The 18,336-nt window shown below is 40.4% G+C and overlaps 1 protein-coding gene across 2 annotated transcripts in view; it reads left to right on the top strand.

Moving 5' to 3' along the window:
- Window positions 1-976: 976 nt before the first annotated feature.
- Window positions 977-18,336, top strand: part of STX18 (syntaxin 18) — a 73,006-nt gene continuing 55,646 nt past the window's right edge. Inside the window, exon 1 of one of the 2 annotated variants that reach the window (XM_075752497.1) lies at window positions 977-1,428. In XM_075752497.1, the coding sequence (XP_075608612.1) occupies window positions 1,126-1,428 (303 nt within the window). In that variant the 5' untranslated portion in view covers window positions 977-1,125. Of the gene's footprint in view, window positions 1,429-1,825; window positions 1,941-18,336 lie in introns of those variants that run through there. The other variant, XM_075752499.1, reaches the window with a different exon arrangement.

The raw sequence follows: 18,336 nt of genomic DNA, 5'->3' as shown, positions 1-18,336 counted from the left end.
TACAAGGCAACCACTAATCTATAGCTAAGGCTGAACTGATGAGAATTGAACTGAAAGCAGAGTAGTTATCACCAGGGGAAAAAAGCCCCATACTCTGGAGCAGATAGGAAAAAATAGTTGTGGTTGATTAAGTTCCAGTCTGCTGGGGAGAGGCAGGATTTTGAAATTGTGTTCTTTGGAGACTGTCTCGGGGAACGTGCTTCTGGTCAGTGAGAGCACAGTTAAAAACTACACAGTATCTGCTGGATCCCAGAGCATTATATGGCATATATATGGGTTTTTATATATATATATAAAAATAAAACCAGTGGTGTTGAGATAGATAGATAGATGATAGACAGACAGATAGATATAACACCACCTCTGGTTATTTGGTCAAAAGTTCCCCCCCCCCCCCCCATGCCACACAATTTCATGTATCTAGTCTACCGCACAGAACATGGTAGTAAAGTTGCCACAATAACAAAGGTTATTTCACAAAGCTTTCTTCAGACTCAGGTTTCAAACTCCACTGTATCGTAGCTGACTGTGTGATACATCTTCCAGGTGCCAGCGTGATCCCGTCCCAGTGCTGGATGGCAGCAGGCCGGAGGGCCTCGGCGGTCGGCTTCTTGGTGGAGGAGAAATCATTGCTGCACGTTGCTGGTGGAACAAGGTTGCTGCATCTACACACAGCTCAGGGATTCGTAATTAGGGGACATACACGTGTGACCATTTCCTAGGGGAATCTCGCACCAGCACCAATCCCAGATCCCAGCGCAGATCTGCTAACATGTATTTATCAACTCTAACTAACCTGTCCTGCCATGACTAAGTTGCCCAGCTAAAAACCTGGGAGACTGCGTATAACAGCACCACCTGGCGACACCTGCCACGACGCCATAGCAGGGTGGTCTAGACGTCAAAGTTTTGCTGGAATGTAAAACTTTTATTCCGCAAAGTCGCTCTTAGACGGGAGGAGGCAGTAGCCAGGTGGGGGGGAGCCGCGTACAGCCCGGCCCCAGCACTGCCGCCGCGGTTTCAGCTGCCAGGGCAGACGGCGAACGCCTCTCCCCAGCTCCAGCACCGGCTGCCCGGCCCAGGCGGGCTCCGCGGAGGCTGGCGAGGAGCTTGGCTCCGCAATGGATGAAGTGGGAGCGCAGAGAAGGCCCCGTGGGTGCGACGCCTCCCACAGCCCCACGCAGGGCGGAACGCGCCGCGCGGGGCCGCGTTGCGCGGGGAAGAGTGCGCGGCGGCACCGGCCGGCGGCTGAGGGGGCGGGCCGCCATGGCGGTGGACATCACCCTGCTCTTCAAGGCCAGCGTGAAGACGGTCAAGACCCGCAACAAGGCGCTGGGGGTGGCGGCGGGGGACAGCGCCAGGGATGAGCTGCTCAAGCGGAGCGCCACTCGCTCCAAGAGCGACTTCACCAGCCGCGCCCGGGAGGTGGTGAGTGCGGCTGCAGGCACCCGGGCCCCGGGGCGGGGGGAGGACGAGCGGCAGCCGGGCCCGCCGGCGGCCTGCGCTTGAGGCGCCCCGTCAGCGGCTCCGCCCGGGCGCCGCCGCGGGCAGCCCGCCCCCCCCTCACCCCCGCCTTGGAGCGGGACGCCGCGTCCAGCTCTCCCCGGGGGCCCGGGGCGAGCGAGCGGGCCCCGGAGTCGCCCGCAAACAACCCCGGGGCAGCTCTTTCCCACACGGATGTGGGCTGGGAGGGCGGGAGCGCAGCGTGAGAGCCGGGAGCCCGGCCGCTGATGTGGCGGCTGGGGAAGGCTCCGAGCCCGCGTTCCCCCCGGCGCGGCTCCTCCCGGGCGGGGCTCGCAGGGCCGTCCCGGGGGGCTCTGCTGGCTGCGCCCCCTTCCTGCTCCGGCTGGCGCTTCGAACCGTGCGAAACCGACTCTCCTTCAGTCTGTGCCGCTGCCGCCCATGTATTCACACCAGTATTTCCTCATGCCACTTGCCACGTAAGAGAATGCTTCTATAGCTGATAGGAGCATCAGTTTTGTAATGTTGCACTGTATACGCTGTCTTAAGTATTTTTTTCTTGTCACACAGTACGGCTGTAAAGTGCCAGTTTATACAAATTACATGTAAAAAGGTAATTTGAACATTTTAAGACTCGAAAAGGTGAGCACAGAGAACTTAAGGGATTACAGAGGTGAAAGCTGACCAGCATCGCTAGTAGTCCTCAGTGCACAGTGTGCTGTAAAAACAAATTTGTTGCAGATTATTGCTGTCTATACTGAAGTAAAAAGCAGGGGGGGAAGTCCCAAAGCAGGGTTTGAATAACATGTTTAGGAAGGTACTGAACCATATTTTGGGAAACTGAAAGAAGAATGCTCAGTACACTGAGGAGACAGGCTTACAGAATGCAAATGCAAGTTTAGGACAAAACAAAGTACAAATAGTCTTGTTCTGTTATTTTGAAACTTATGAATAATTTAATTTTCCAGCACAGATATTAATGTCACATTTCTGTGCTCATTATATTTTTCCCAATTCTGAGAGAGTACTTTAATGTGTTTTGTAACACTTGACGTTTGATGTTCAGTAGCTCAGTGACTGCTTTGAGGCCTAAGCAGAGGGTGTCAAGTTGGGTACCTGTTAAATGAACTTATAATTATTAACCATTACAAAAAATTTATTTAAGTGACGTATCAACTGTGAGTTCTGTGGTAGGGATTTATCTGCAGTGATCAGACCAGTCCATGAAACGACATTCAAGATCTTGGTCCATGAGATCTACCTTTTTTCCCCGCTGCATCTCCTGATTTTAACTAAAGATATTCCACCTTCTGCTGTGTTAGAAGAGACTTCTTCAGTCTTACTCCAGAACAGGGCACCTTTTAATTTTGAACACAGTTTGTGTGTCTGTAAATTCCTAGGATCCTAAAAGAAATGGGAATTTTATCACAGGGCATCATGTTGACATTTATCTGCGTCATCAACGTGGCCGCAACATTTTAAATTTGCCATTCAGAACTCCAGCACTTGGCAGATGCTGAGGGCAGGTTGTTACCTTATAAGGTGTTATCCTCTAAGGTGTTTGGATACTTTGCCAAAGTGTTTCAGAGTTATTTGCAGTAGCAGAGGAAGCAAGAGGAAATCTGAGGGTTTTAGGTTCCATTCTAGATACTCTTATAGCTACAGACTTCTGTTCATTCCCTCTGAAGCTTTTCACCTTCTGCCCCATTGCCTCCAGTACTGTTTCTGTCTGTGCTTTGGTTCCTCCTCCTCAGTTTCAATGTCTGTATTCCAAATAATTTATAGCCTCAGACTAGGCTCACACCCACTTCTTCCTCCCTTCTAGTCTTTCCTCTCTCTTCCCTTCCTACCCCCAATGCTCCCTTGCTTTTGCTTCCTCCTAGTTTTGGTTTTCTTTCTTCAGTTCTGTTCATACTCAAGCCTGGCCTCACCTTCGTCTTCTTCTCATTGTCCAGCTGTAGTCCCATGCAGTGATGGCGTGCTATAGCTACGTCCTTTTCCTCCTGCCTTAGTCCTCTGTTTCCCCCTGTTCACAGTTGCTATTTCCTACTGGCCCCAGTCTTCTCTCTGAGATCCATCCTTTCTGAGTTTCCTTGGGACACTGTCCAGGGATCAGAAAGAAGGACAAAGATGCAGATAAAAGTATCTCGTTTAATTACAAGAGCTTCAAGTGAAGTAAATGGTTAATGCCAACGTGGATGAGCTGAACAGCCTGTCTGAGGAGGAAAATGAGTTTAATTAATGGTACTTACGTAAACAATTACTTTGAAGAAGAAACCAATGCTAAAAATGTGTTGCTGAAGCACGTCTGAACGTGATTCCTATCAACATGCTGATCAGTGAGTAGGAGTGAGATGGATTGGCCTTGCTCTGCTCCTGTAACTTGGTTACATTTGTGACAGTGAGCCAAAAACCTGCCAGACCAGAGACCACCATTTTCATGTGCGAATAGAACATTGAAACTGCAGCTAGAGGAATAAGCTTTGTAGTAAAATAAATTATAATTTTAATTGCTTGTTTCAGCCAAATACAGTTTGGTTTGATTATGTATGTGTCAAACGCTCTTTCAAATACTTTGTAGCCTTGCAATTAAAAATTTAGCTGCTTCTGCCAACACTATGCTACTTAGCTTCCAAATGTAATCTTTGATAGATGCATTAATTCCTTAACATACTTGTTTTTTAAAAAGCTCCCCAAAAGCTAGTGAATTCTTCCACGTCTATGTACAGTGTTTTGTTTATTGTTTAATCTGAGCAACGTATCAAATGGTTAACTAGTGTTGTCTTTAAAACATGTCATGAAAGATACCGGTCAGAATCCGTATAGGATAACAGTGGAGACTGTGAATAACCTACACCTAGTCACCACTTCTGTTATGCCTTATTTGGTTGCAGAATAGAATAGAATATTTCAGTTGGAAGGGACCTACAATGGTCATCCAGTCCAACTGCCTGACCAATGCAGGGCTGACCAAAAGTTAAAGCATGTTGTTAAGGGCATCGTCCAAATGCCTCTTAAACGTGGACAGGCTTGGGACATCGACCACCTCTCTAGGGAGCCTGTTCCACTGTTTGACCACCTCCTCAGTAAAGAAATACTTCCTGATGTCCAGTCTGAACCTCCCCTGGCGCAGCTTTGAACTGTTCCCACGCATTCTGTCACGGGGTACCAGGGAGAAAAGCTCAGCACTTCTCAGGAAGCTTCAGAGAGCCATGAGGTCGCCCCTTAGCCTCCTGTTCTCCAAACTAGACAAACCCAAAATCCTCAGCTGAAGATGTCCATTTGACATGCAAATACGGAAATCCTGAAATACTTACGCAGAGTCTACACGCAGACCTGCTCCTTTCAATGTTATATCCTGGGTGGGTTTGCCTAGCTTCTGGCAGGTTGAGCTGTGCTAACCTTGCTTATGCTCCAAGCTGCAGGAGTGGCAGCCAGCTCTGGTCCAAACAGGAGGCAGCACAGCTGGAGTGTGGGGCTGGGTAAGTGCTCAGCCTGTAGGATCACAGTTCTCCTTTCTAGTCCATCCCACGGAGGTTTTTTGTCACATTATTAATGTGTTGGAGCACTTTGCTGAACTGTATTAAGCAATGTAACTCTCTCTGTCATACATAGTATATTTTCTTCCTCCTTTTTCCCTCCAAAGGAATATGAGTTTTGCTGTAGGATCTGAGGCCGGTGGAAATGTTTACCTTTTTTGTGTGCATGTGGTCTTTGTAGACAGACTCTTAAGTGGTGTTTAAGAAGGAAGATTGAAGGTGCTTAGCATTTGGAGAAGAAGCTGGCAAAGTTGTAGTAGTTCCTTAGTTTCTGTTGAATTTAATTTTTCTTTCCTAAGAAAGCTCTGTGTCTGTGCAGTGGGCTTCTGTATTTATTGTAAATTTTCATTGCACCTGGGAGATACAGTTACAAAGTCCTGTTTTACATTCTCAAACTTAACATGATTTTTTTTTTAAGTGGATTGAAGGAGGCAGAGAATGTGGAATACAAGAGCTTTGACTTGAATCAATATTGTGTGTGGAAACTGATTTAGAGATGGGAGGATACATTTTGTGTGCTTTTGGTATTACGCACTAGTCACAAAAAATACTTCAACATTCTGTAGTAATTTGTATTTTTCAAAGCTGACTGTTTTGTGCTTAGGTATACGGTATTGCTGCCATCTATAGTGATCTGGTGAAGGTTGTGTATTTGAGACTAAGTTGGTAACACAAGGATATTATGAGGTTATCTAAAACCATTGCAATGTTAGTTGCAGAGACTGTTGTTGCTGGTGATGTTGTTAAACTGTGACAACTGGTTGCCTATGGATGCTCATCTAAATCAGAGATGAATGTTACGGCCGTGAACTTTTGAAAGGATTTTCTTTGCCCCAGCATTGACCCATCACTGTTTATTTGGTTTGGGTTTTTTTGGTCTGTCAGCTGCATTGTACAACCATTGGGTTGCCTGATATGTAATGAAAGATGACTAATGCTGTATGTATGGTGAATGTTTTTGGCATCTCTCCACCTGTTCACCAGTTACATATTGACTAGGATCAGGTAAGAAATGATTGTTGAGGGATTCTGTACAAGAAAGCTACAATAACAGAGACAGGCTTTCCATTGCTTGCAATTTATAAAAGACTGTTAGAATTCATCATGTACTTGCTAGGGCTTTTTGGTCAATTAAAACAAAAGCAGCGATTTTTTTTTTGGATTTTTTTTTTTCCCCTTAGACTTTTACAGTGACATAGCTATTTAAAATGTATTATACAGGGATATTAAAGTTTGCATTTCATCGTACTTTTACAGGCTTATGTAGCTGTGGTGGGTTGACTCTGGCTGGAGGCCAGGTGCCCCCCCCAAAGCCGCACTATCACTCCTCTCCTGAGCTAGACAGGGGAGAGAAAATATAACGAAAGGCCCATGGGTTGAGATAAGGACAAGGAGAGATCACTCAACAGTTACTGTCAGGGGCAAACCAGACTCAACTTGGGGAAATTAATTTAATTTATTACCAATCAAATCAGATTAGGATAATGAGAAATAAACCCAAATATCAAAAACAACTTTACCCCAGCCCTCCCTTCTTCCTGGGCTCAACTTCACTCCTGATTTTCTCTGTGGGGAATGGGGATTGCAGTCAGTTCATCACGCATCATCTCCGCTGCTCCTTCCTCTTCAGGGGGAGGATTCCTCACACTCTGCCCCTGCTCCAGTGTGGGGTCCCTCCCACAGGAGACAGTCCTTCACAAACTGCGGGGTGCAGATCTTCAGGAGCAGACTGCTCCAGTGTAAGTTCCCCACGGGGTCACAAGTCCTGTCAGCAAACCTGCTGTGGCATGGGCTCCTGTCTCCATGGGGCCACAGGTCCTGCCAGGAGCTTGCTCCAGCACGGGCTTCCCACGGGGTCACAGCCTCCTTTGGGGCATCCATCTGCTCCAGTGTGGGGTCCTCCACAGGCTGCAGGTAGATATCTGCTCCACTGTCCTCCTCCATGGGCTTCACGGGGACAGCTTGCCTCGCCATGGTCTCCACAGGCTGCAGGGGAATCTCTGCTCCAATGCCTGGAGCACCTCCTCCCCTCCTTCTGCACTGACCTTGGTGTCTGCAGAGTTGTTCCTCTTGTGGCTTCTCACTCCTCTCTCCAGTTGCTGTTGCGCAGCAACTTGTCCCCCTCCTTAAATACGTTATCTCAGAGGCACTACCACCATCGCTGATTGGCTTGGCCTTGGCCAGGGGCAGGTCCATCTTGGAGCCAGTTGGCATTGGCTCTGTCGGATATGGGGGAAGCTTCTGGCAGTTTGTCACAGCAGCCACCCCTGTAGCCCCCCTGCTACCAAAACCTTGCCACTCAAACCTAATACATTGGATCCTTGGTATGGTATCAGATTTGAGGTTAAGCTGAGTTGATGTACTAAGTGATTGAAGAATTTTAAGGATTAAATAAAGGTTGGGCTTGAAGTAAGTGCTCAGTGACAAACATAAGCAGTTAAGATATAGCATGGGCCCAGTTTGTGACACTTCTTCACAGCTTTACCATGGTCCTAAACCTGTAGCTTTGGATTTTTTAAAAGATTGTCAGTTTTGGAGGGTGTTTGGCACTTGAACGTCTGTCCTGGGACAATTTTAGAAATTCTGACTATTTAAGCCTTTCCTGTTACCTTTTTATGGTAAGTATGAGCTATTGGGAATATCATCTGTCAAATATGCTTCTTTCTTAGTTATTTGAAAATATTGAAGCAATGAGAACTTTTTGTTACTGCTGACTGTTCAATATGTGTTGGAGAAAGGGAATCAGGGCTGCTACAGCCTATTAACAGAAATAAAGGTAAACTAATGGTCAAGCAGATATATGGTCAAGGAGAATGTCATGGTGAGCTTGATTGCAGCCATGAATGAAATTTTGTGTTTTGCTAGGGAGAATCTCTTCTTTAAGGTTTTGCGAAAGGTGAAAAATGAAGTGCTGGAGCCTGTATTCTTCAAAAGCAGTACCAGACATATATGAAAACATATCCTTGAGAACGGAAAATTTGAAAGGTTAAATGTTTGTAAGTCTTTAAATTTCTGAATGATCAAATGTCTGTTTGAAGCTGTTGTAGCCTTATGAATCTGGCATCCTTATGTGTCCAACATCTGTTACTCATATAACTTCTGTGTATGGATTCTGTAGGATGATTAAGTGATTCTTCAAAAAATTGGTATGATAGGCCAATATTCACATCAAAAATATGTTCATCTGCTCTGTACAGATATGTAATGAGGAGCAAAAATCCCACATAAAACTTGTCTCCAAAACTAGTTCTTGTGAAAGCCAGAACAAATGACATTGAATATAAATTTTGAACAACCCTTTCATTACAAGGCCACCTGACTTTCGTAGTATTCTGCTCTGGCTACATGTAGGTTCATGATGGCTTGTTTGTGTTTTTAAAATTTTGCATACTCTGAGTAAAACAGCTTTTCATACATACCTACCTAAGTCCAATGTACCTCATTGTTTGGATGCAGCCCATGGCATAATTCAAAATAGCATTGCTATTAGAAGAGATGGAGAGTTGATGTTTGTCTTTGGTCCCAAACATGGGATCTTCCTGCATCTTTGCACAGTTTGGTATTTAGAGCATTCCCATAGGAGAAAAAAGGGGTGGGGGTGTTTGTGTATGGTGTTTACAATGGCTTAACCTTTCCCACTGTCACTGCATTAATAAAGCCTAAAAAAGTATGTGGAATGCCCAAACCAGTAGCTGGTCCCCCAAATTGGCCATGTAGGACCACCTTGAATAGCATGATATAATTATTGGCATAGCACAATTAAAAGTGTTTTTAAGCATATGTGCTTTCTAATCCCTTTCAGACTATTCAGAATTGTTGAAGAGGTACCAAGAATAAAATTCAGCCACTGAAATTGTATAATGGGTCTGGTTACAGTATATAATCAGTAGCCAGTACACGGCGCTGAGAGAGACAAGTCTGCACCCTCACTGGAAAATTTATAGGGGCTTACAAATCAAAAAAGCTTGAAAAACATTAGTAGATGCTTAGATTTACATTTCAAACAAATGATTCCTTATGCTTAATACCATTTTAGTATCATAAGAAAAAAGAATTGGCTTGTAGATTGGGAGGTCCACAAGCTTTTCCCCTGCCTACTTTCAGATATATAGTAGCTTTGGTGGTGGGCAGATACCATTCTGCTGATGCAGGGAGTGACATCATCCCTGTTCTAAAAGTAAAAGGTATATGAAAATAAAAATGCTGAGTACTAAATGTTTTATTGGAATATGACAGTAATTACGATGTTGCTGGTTCTGAGTCAAGTTCAGGTTGGTGTCTCCAGAACATATCAAATTATATCTAAGCTTTCTAAAAGACTGAGAAATATCCAAAATAATGAAATAGCCAGCTTGCTTTATTAACTTCTTATAGGATGGGACATGTATTTACCAGGTCTAGAACAGACCTGAATGGTGCTTAATCCTGAAAACTTCCATATCCAAGAGCAGTACCATTAAAGTCCATGGCAGAACGCAGGCAATGCATCAAAGACTGCATGGTCACGTAGTGAACTACTTCTGTTGTAGTTGTATAGCTGATACTACCCAGTGCTGTGAGGGAAATGGCCAAAAATGGTTAAAATGGTGTGCTTTAATGTTTTTTGGTTTTATAGTCAAACTAAAAAATCCTAACCTGATTTACTAAGGTTAGTTTATATGATCATTCTAACTCTAATGATTACATAAGAATAACTCCCATGAGAGAATATTTGGATGCAAGGGAAATATATACTGCTTATGGTATAGACAATTATAGTCTTTATTAGAAATTAATGACTGTGCAAAATCTTGGACAGCAAGTGATATTTCAGTTCACTTCTTAACTTTTAATGAGAGGTAAGTTCTAATAAATTGGGCCCATAGCTGAGGTCATTAGAATTAATTCTGACTTCTTCCACATACAGTTATGAACAGTCACTGTTTTCCTCAAAGTTCACCAAAGGTGCTGCATTTTGTACTGGTTTACGTGCACATAGATCTTCTGTTTTCTAAGCAGAAAATACAATTCTAAATTACACTTTTTCAAATGGGGAGTTACAGTGTACTGCTTTCTAGTATTTCAGATTTATCTCTTCCCCTCTGCAAATTATGGTTAATGTTAGTTTTTTATTATGAGCATTTATTGTTTTTACTTCTCATTTCCTTCATCCTTGTTAGAGAAGAAATTTAGCCTGAGAGATGGAAGGAAAAGTACTTGATAATTTTAATTAGTAGAGGAAAAGCATGTAAAAAGCCGGTTAAGGAAATAACAGAGGAAAGATTTTTGGTTTTGTTTTTTTTTTTTACTTTTTTTTTAGATGGTTTTTGGAGAGGAATAAAATGACCTTGTTTAATGCAATAGAATTAAATGCCAAATCACTGATGTTCCCCATGTGATGCTTCTGGTTTTAGCAAAACTGACATCAGTAACAGTGATGTGGGTATAGATTGGCCTTGGGGGAAGAGTTATGAACTCTTACATTTTGGGAAATATCTGTGCAAATGTCTGTCATTGTCCCCCCTGGCTTTGTTTGTTTGTTTTTAAGTACATTCTTCACTCCGTGGGAATTACTTTCTGAAAATAACCGGACACCAGGATTGAAAGTTGGCTTGGGAGACAACTTTCCTTAGCTGCCTATTAGTTTTGTTTTGACTAACTGGACCTCATGTGGTGCTGAGGAGTCCAAAAGTATCTAAGGCTGCAGTTCCCATTTTGAGGATGTGTCTTTGTGCTCACATCCTTCCAGGTTGGTTGTGGGAGGTTCTTTCCTGATGTACAGTTGCTGGAGGAATTGTTATATCATGTAGCTTGTCACTATGAACTCTTTCCTGATGATGGTTGTCCATTAAACTGACACCTCCTGTGACTTCTTGATTTGTCATCTTGCCACAGATAAGGATAGAATTTATGGAAGTTTGTAGTGTGTATGGAAGTAGAAGAAAGCTGAGGTTTATCATAGCCTCATTTTCTCAAAGATAGGTTACATTACTATGACATCTGAAGAAGGAGAAAGGCGGGCTAGGGGCACGGTGGTGGGTCCTGTGGCATCTGAATGGCTGGAGAGATACAGTGGAAGAAAAAGCAGAAAGTGAGCAGGCTTAGCTGGAAAAAAACAGAATTACATAGATTGGAGGAGAGACAGTCTAACATGAGAAGTAGAAATATGAGTGTAAAAAAACCCAAAACCCAACCAAACAAAACAAAACAAAAAACCCAGGAAAATGATATAGTGGTTACGATAGATGACATCTAAATAGGGAAGAAAGTATAGGAAGTGGAAGAAGGAACAGCATGAATGAAACTTAATAATTACAGGTTAGTTAAATTAATTGATGCATTTATGCTTTTTGCTGTTTCTCCAAGTTCTTTATCAAAAATTTTGGAGCAAGAGCAGCTCGTTATTTTGAGTACTTTGATACACTGTCATTGCTAGAAGCTCTGCGCTCTATATATTTTTAAAAATATCATCTCTCCTTTGGGACAGAAATTAGCTTAACAATAAGCAGACTCAAAAGAATATCAGTGTGATATTTATAGCCAGAATAAAGCTAATTTCTCTGGAAATTAGTAACTTTAAGGTTCTGATTCTCCTCCTCCTCTTTTTTTTTGGGGGAGGGGGTTTGAGGGGGGTGTTTGGAGGGGGTGTTGGGTTTTGGGGGTTTTCTGGTTTGGTTTTGGTTTTGTGATGGATTTGGTGGATAGTAGCCCACAGAAGAATTTACCCATAGCTCTTCCCAGCATCCTGCAGTTTTCATATTCTGCGTGCATGGTGTATCCTGCTCGTTAAGTTAGATAAAGAGGGATGTTCTTGGACATTTGAACAGTACTACTTTTGTTAGCTTCTGCTATATCTAGACTTGGACAAAAGAGTTTTCTTCTCTGACAGTTGGTGAACAGAATTTCTGAGTCATCACACGCATTCATTGCTTTGAACTGTGAAGTGTATTGAAATATTAATAAATTGGGGAGATACTGTAGTTTAGGATGCTAGCTATGCTTCACATGTGTGATCACCAAAAGAAGTTTAAACCCTCTTAATCTCAGGGAACAGCTATTTCAAAGCATAAAGATTTTGCAACTTCTCACAAATACTGGTTACAAATCATTGCTTTCAATGAGTAGTACTGACACTTGTGTTTTTGTTAATTGGGGCTGGTTTTGATCATCAGGATTAGTTATTGCTGTAATGGTGAGCTGATTCCTTGTGATTTTTGGTAATGGGTGGATTAAGTTTTTGTGTGTCTCACCGTAGACAAAGGGATATAATTTTTCAGTGAAAGATTATGTAATTATATGCTCTGTCTTTGAAACTTCAGACCACTGTACTTGAAAATATTTTTCAGACTGGCAAATATTAAAACCTGGTATGATAGCTTCAGCAGGGAAAGCAATTAAAGGGTGAAAATTGGAGGTATGAATTGTTTCCAGCAATTTTGGGAAAATGTTTTTCAGTGTTGAAAACATCAGTGTTATATATAATTGCATACAGTTTTAAATGATGGATGCTTTCTTGAAAATGTAAGTTTCCTGACTTCAGGGTGGTGTGTCAAAGCTTTCTGTCTGCCAAAAAATGACGTTCTATAGTGATCAGGTACCAGCCCTGAGATGTTTGTTGTCCCTTTTTACCCTTTTGCCTACTCTGCCTTCCCTTTTGATGGAGACTGATGAGAGCAGTAGAAGAGCAGATGTACTGCATCTGCTCAAATTTAACTCTATTCCATTTCTGTAGGTATTGTCCAGCATTTGAAAAACAAACAAAACAAAACCCCAGATATAGTTAAATGTAATCCAGCTTCCTTTCAATCTTTGCTTTTCCACTATTAATAGCTTGAAGTTTCCCACTGGATATTTCCTTTTTTGGTTGACTTTTAAATGGTTTTGAATGTGGATGTAATCGCACTGATACTAAATTGAATATTTCATTTCTGTAGTACAAGGTGCAACTAACTGGTGTTTCCCACCTCTCCATATCTCAGTAGGATAGCAAGTGTGAAATGGGTTTCAAGTGAATGTCGGTGAAGGTTCTGTGAGGATATCCAGAAGCTCTTAAACATTATGTTGGTTTATGGTTGAAAATAAGAGAAGGGGTCTTGGTTTGACTCATAAGTTTATTAGAGCTCTAACATGGAGTGATATTCTAATATTCTAATTAGAATTCTAATATGGTCATTCAATTATTTTATTTTTTTAAATGGGTAAAAAAAAAAGTCCTCGAATATTTAGGTAAGGTGAAAGTAAAATATCACTACATTTAGAAGGCCAGGAATAATGTTGTTGCAGGACTTGTGGGGGTTTCTGAAATAAAATACACACCTGAGACCTGGCAGGTAAAAGAGTTGCTGAGGACTGAGCACCGGGTTGTACGGCAACCCACCATGAGTGCGATGGGGACTTCTCATGTGGGCACCATGGCGGCAGCGCGCTGGGGAGGGCAAAGTAGCCAGAGGCCTCAAACAGTCTCCAGAGGAGGGGAAGGTTGATTGAAGGGCCAGGAAGACAGGGGTATTTGTCAGCAGTGTGTTGAAACCAAGGTGTTCTACAGAGTATTGGTATTTTGGGGAGAAAAACATACTTTTGGTGTTCTGAGTTGTTCTGGAGGTGTTGTATCGTCTGCTGTTTTTCAGATGGACATAATTGCATGATGGTTTTCTTTTTTTCTTGCTTGTTTTCAGGTGGTTTGGATGTTCTTACAGAGTAGAAACAATTTTGAATTTCCAGGCTTGTTCAAATTTCTCTTTCTTAAAGAAGTTTCAGCTTTCCTTTGAGAATTTTTGGCTAAGCTAATGATCTCATTTTTCCCCCTATCTTATCTCCCATTTAACAAGTTTTTTCTCTTGCTGTTACTCTTTCCTGGAAAAGCAGCAAAACATTGTGTGACCTGCAGAGGAACATACTGCTTACTGTTATGACGCTTTATGTATAGCATAAAGCATGTTATACATTATATCTGTCTTTTTTATAACTAGTTCGCTTATATTAAAAATAAATTATGATAGCAAACTGACATGTGAAAGACAAATGTGTAATGGTGATGAAAATCATTTAATGATTAGTAGGGAAACAACTATTTATTGAAAATAAAAACCATGTCTAAAGGCTCTAATACTGACTTTTACAAACACTACCATGTTGTGGTATTTGCAATACCGTATGTCCTGTACAGTAGATAATGTTTAAAATTGCTTGGGAACTGGAGCTTGCAATTGTGAGCCTGGAATGTCCTGCAGATAATTAAGTTGTGGTCAGGCTTTAGAAAAATAAAAAGTTCTCGAACTATGATTTTATAAACATGCTACAATAACATTTCTTTATATTTAACGGTTTCTTATAGAAAGCTGATACTCTCGCGAGGCATTGACTAAAGGTAAAACATCAAGAAAGAAAAAATATTAAATGAAAACTTCACTTAGGATGTTGACAGTTGGCTTGTAATATTAAACAGATGTGTGTGTTCTTGGGATATTCTTCTTTCAGAACCTTGTTGCATACCCATTTTCAGTGACAGCTACAAATTTTTGATTAACTTAAAATTCTCCTTTCTTCAGTTGTATTTGTTGTATATTATTTTCTTTGGGTCAGTTCAGCTGGACAGTGTGGTGCATACTGTAGTTTCTGCTGTGATATTCAAGGGTTCCTTTATGTAGACTTAAACTGAGGTATGGCTCGTTCAACTATATAGAAAAATTATTACATATATGCAGAGATTCTTGGGTGTGATGTTACCTTTGCGTGTGTAAGTAGGGCATTTATTGATTCTGGTTGTAAATATAATAGGGCATAATTTGGCATCTTTGGGTCTTAGTAAATACTGCACATAAGAGTCAACACCAAAATAAAGAAACTCAAGTTTTTAAAAGACTGAAGGTTAATGAAGCATAGAGGGAATTATCAATTGAAGGAAAAGTGTATAGCAGTACTAAAATGACAAAATATTGTGTTCAATTCTGATGTCGGCCTTTTTCAGAAATGTGGTGGTGATGGTGGGAGGTGGTTTTGCTTTTTATGGAAAAGAGCTACAAAAATTATCTAAAGTCTGAAAAGTCTACTTTGTGGTGAGAAATTTTTTTCATCCAGTTCTGTTCGGGGACATGATCACAAGAAAAATCTCTGATTTGTTCATGGATCTTACAAAAAGGCAAAGGTAAGATATAGTGTTGAAAAAAATACATATTATTTGTGGTGTGATTCAGCTGATCCTGAAGGGTAGATTCTGCATCACTTGAAATCTCTAAGTCGACTGCTTATATTCCAGAACACATACGGTACTCAACAAGTAGTGCAGGAGTTAATGCATAAGGATGGTTCAGAAATTCCTCTTTACATAGGGGACGCTGCTTCATACCAAAGCAAAGAATTGGATACTGGTTTTCCAAATCCCAGACTACTGCTCCAGTGACCTATGACTCTGATAGGTCTGACCTTAGACTGTGCGCGTGTATGAATGTTCTGTCTTCATTTTTAATAATAAATGAACTTACAGGAAACAATGTGTTAAAGTATTTCTAAAATAAAATAGCCATATTAGACTTAACAGGGTGCTTAATCTAGTTATCTACCACAGAAGTTTCTTGCTGTGAAGTAAGCAACCACTTTTGAACTTTTTTTTCTGATTTCTTCCTCACATATTTCAGAGCATGAGTGGATATACAATGACAGTGCAATGATTTATTTTTTTAAAGACTGAAAGAGTCATTTACCAGTGTGAAGTATTCATTGATTAAATGATACTACATTGCTGCAGGCTGCATACGGACTCAGTTTCATGTGTATGAATTGACTATCTCCTTTGTCTTTAAAAGATTTGTGTGAAGTCACAATGTGAGTGAGACTAGCTTATTGTAGGAGTACACTTTATTTCTCTTAATGGTATTGTTTCCAGTTCCTAGGATTTTTAGCTTGCTGTGGAGCCTGTTAAAGTATAGATGGGAAATACTTATGAGAGCTCAGATACTGTTTCTTATGTTTTTGAATACAATATAAAGGAGCATACAGCAAATACAGGAAAATACTTCTTAGGGATAATCAAAATGTGAAGGAGAAGGAAAAAATATCAGAGTTAATTAGGTGGTCTAAAATGTGACCTAGTATAACTTCTTCTATTTATTTTTTTCTGTATTATGGCATACAGAATGCCTGCTGTTGTGGACTGGCTGTTACTTTACCATTTCTTCACAATTTATTGTCTGAAAAATTACAGTAGTTTCAGGAGTGGTTTGTGGGTTCACACAAGACACTTGAAATACTTATTATAATTTTTTTTTGTAGGGAAAATAAGGCATGTACATTTTTTGAAGGAAACCTTTTTTGCTTACAATGAATGAAAAGCCTTTTCTGTATAGCTCTTAAATATCGATTCTTTTATTGATCTAAGCATATGTACCCTGTGTAAATGCTAATCTGAATATTATTCCATTTTTAAAGAAATACATTTAAAAGCATCTGTTAGAGATATGGAAAGGAAGATAATGCAAATATTACATGGATTTTATCTTTTGAGTAAATTTGCATGCTTGTTTTTGACAGTAATAAGAATCAGAAGTTTACTTCAAAGACCACTTTTAAAATTTGTTTTTGTGTTGATTGTTACTGATGCTTTTATGTTTAAAAAAAGACCCACTATTACAAAAACCCATCGTTTGTTTGCAGGCATTTTATGGATTGAACTGTTTTGAACAAACTGATTTGTATTAATCAGTTCTTAACATACAGTAGAAGAAGTTTTTTCTTTCATGAGACTTATGAGTTGTGGGAATTCTGCACAGCCTGATGATGATAGGCATGGTCTTCTGTCAGAGCAAGCATATGAATAACTCTGTTATTATCATGCATCTTTCTGTTGGGCCTTTGTGGTGGTTGGTTCCAACTTCAGGTTTTGTCCCTTACGTGGAAGACTTTGAAATAATATGAATAAAATGTTAATAATGGAAAATACATGAGATAACTTGCTATGCTCTTAAGCCTCTTTCTTTAGCACACTTGGAGACAGAGGGAGATTATATTAACATATTTCCTATTATCCTTATTATCGGTGCTTAACTACTAAATCTCTGGCAGAACAACTCTATAGGTGTCTGATCCTACAAAGATAACAGTTTGAGGCTGTTGCCAGGGAGATGTTGTTGTTTATTAAACACAAATGTATCTTGTAACAAAAAATACTTTCTTATTGGAATTTCATAAGCAAGAAGATTGTTGTAATGCAAATAAACTGAAACCCTTGAATAGTAAGTTGTTTGGAATTAAGTTTCCTACCTCTTTTTTTAAGACTATGAGCAGAACTATTATATTGCCTTCTGATTGCATGGTGTGTTTTCTGCTTTAAATTGCTATTACAGTAGCTTTGAGAGTCCCTAACCGAGAGCAGAGCTAGATATCCTTTGTGGAGCATTTGAACTTTTAACTAAGCAAGACATTTAAAGATGCAAGATGAAATCCTGGCTGTACTGAAACAGGCTGGAGAGTTACGGTTGATTAAATTGAAGAAAAGATTTTTCAAAAAATTCTTAGCGAAGTTTAATGCTTATTGTTTGTTCCAGATTTTATCTTGTGAGTGAGAGTGAGGATGAAGGCTCAAGTAAGACAGTACTAAAATAGAAGTCTTCTCAAGTACTTTTTAGGATTTTTTTATTACAGTACAGTCCTCTCTCTTTTTCAGTTTGTAAGAAGTGAACTGAATTCATTGGCACTATTCCTACATGGTTGAATTGGGTCCTAAGAGAGCATTCTCAGAAACTTCTGACAAATGGGAAGGAATTATGAGTAAGGACATTTCTAACTTAAGTTTTTTATTAATGTTTCCAAAGATATTCTGTACCCTAAACCAAAATAATTCTACAAATATTTATACATAACAGTTGTTGGGTAAAACTTGCAATTTTTCAAAAATGTGTAGTTTTGAAAATATGTATGAGTTGTAGCAATTAACCTACATGCACATTTATAATTCTAGAAGATGGACAGCGTATTACATTCAAAGACTGGATCTGATAGACCCAAATTGCTTAAAACATCAGTTATTGAAGATGTCCCCCTGGGACTTTGAGAAACCATTTAGCAGATGAAAGTACATTTTGAAAAGTTTGACCTTACAGGCAATCATAAAATGAATCAAAACAGTTCTTTCCTCCCCTGAAATGTACAGAGCCCATCTGTATCTAATCCAGTAATTATAGACTGAGTTCAATTACCTTTTCAAACTTGGAGCAGACTGGAGACTAGGCAGTGAACAAACATAGGGTTTTGTCTAGACCTCAATTGACCACAGTCTAAAACTTGAATTTATATCTAATTTTATTTTTAGCTTGATTTGATAGTTTTTAAAGGATTTATTTTGCTACCTAGATTTTAAAGGATT

This window comes from Balearica regulorum, chromosome 4 (genome assembly GCF_011004875.1).
Source record: "Balearica regulorum gibbericeps isolate bBalReg1 chromosome 4, bBalReg1.pri, whole genome shotgun sequence".
Taxonomy (NCBI): domain Eukaryota; kingdom Metazoa; phylum Chordata; class Aves; order Gruiformes; family Gruidae; genus Balearica; species Balearica regulorum.
This window is presented reverse-complemented; position numbering and strand designations above follow the sequence as displayed.